Consider the following 998-nt stretch of genomic DNA (forward strand, 5'->3'; position numbering starts at 1 on the left):
GGGACGGGGCTCGCGGCGAGGAAAGGAGCCGGAACCGGGCGAGGGGGGCGGAGGCCGCCGCCGAGGCCGCGGGGCAGGCGCGGCGAGGGGAGGTGAGAGCCCAGGCGCCCCCACGGCTCGCCGCCCTACTTCCTCCCCCCCCTCAATGGCGTCTTCTTCCTCCTACGTCACGCGCCGCTCGSTCACGCGGCCTCCCCCCCGCTTCCCACCGCCAATGGGAAGGGCGGACGCGGCGGAGGCGAGAGGCCCCGCCCAAAACTCGCGGAGAGGAGGGTGGGGTCGGTGAACGGGGCGGGGCGGAGCCTCGCGGGCGAGGGGCGGCGGGGCGAGCCCGGGCCTGCCCGCCGCCGCTGCCCCGCCCGCCTCCAGGGCTGCGTGCGCGCGTCCGTGCGCGTGCGGCGGCGGGGGCGGGCGCGCGTGCGCGTGCGGAGGCACGCCTGACAAAATGTCGCCGCGGCCGCGGAGCGTGGGGGGGAAGGGGCCTTGCTTAGGGCCGCGCCCGCGGCCGCAGCGCGGCAGAAATAGCTCCGCCGAATCACATCCTGGGAGAGACCGGGGCTTTTCCCCCGTTGCCTGTAAAAGCAGGCCCGAGTGGTTAGCACAGGCAAAGGTAGCTGCTTACTGCGGTCGCCGGTTGTGTGAGGCGGGGTCTCATCCAGAGGTCCTGTCGCCATCAGGTCTCTCAGAATACCAAGCTGTCCCTCAAACGTAGAATAAATGGCATTTGCCTGACAGACTGCTGAACTGGAATGATACTTGTGGCCTAAGCATAACAAATAACTCTGCTGTATCATCATAAGGCACTAAAATGCATCAAATATACCTATGGAACTTATCCCAAGCAAAGGGCTAATGCCTAAAATGAATATAATTAAACATAGCTTTCATTCCATCAAACTTCAGTGGCTCTATTCATGTGAATAAAGTTGTATTAGCATTTAAATGTTTGTAAAAAAAAAAAAGAGAGAGAAGTCCATGATAAAATGCTTTAAACAGAT

General features: G+C 61.9%; 1 protein-coding gene across 1 annotated transcript in view; it reads right to left on the reverse strand.

Annotated features, from left to right (window-relative positions):
• Positions 1–674, reverse strand: part of RAB21 (RAB21, member RAS oncogene family) — a 12,552-nt gene extending 11,878 nt beyond the window's left edge. The window contains exon 1 of the mRNA XM_085320522.1: positions 623–674. Within this exon, the coding sequence (XP_085176648.1) occupies positions 623–674 (52 nt within the window). The remainder of the gene's footprint in view (positions 1–622) is intronic.
• Between the last annotated feature and the right edge of the window lie 324 nt (positions 675–998).

This window comes from Rhea americana, unplaced genomic scaffold (genome assembly GCF_003343005.1).
Source record: "Rhea americana isolate MKP2758 unplaced genomic scaffold, rheAme1 scaffold_64, whole genome shotgun sequence".
NCBI lineage: Eukaryota > Metazoa > Chordata > Aves > Rheiformes > Rheidae > Rhea > Rhea americana.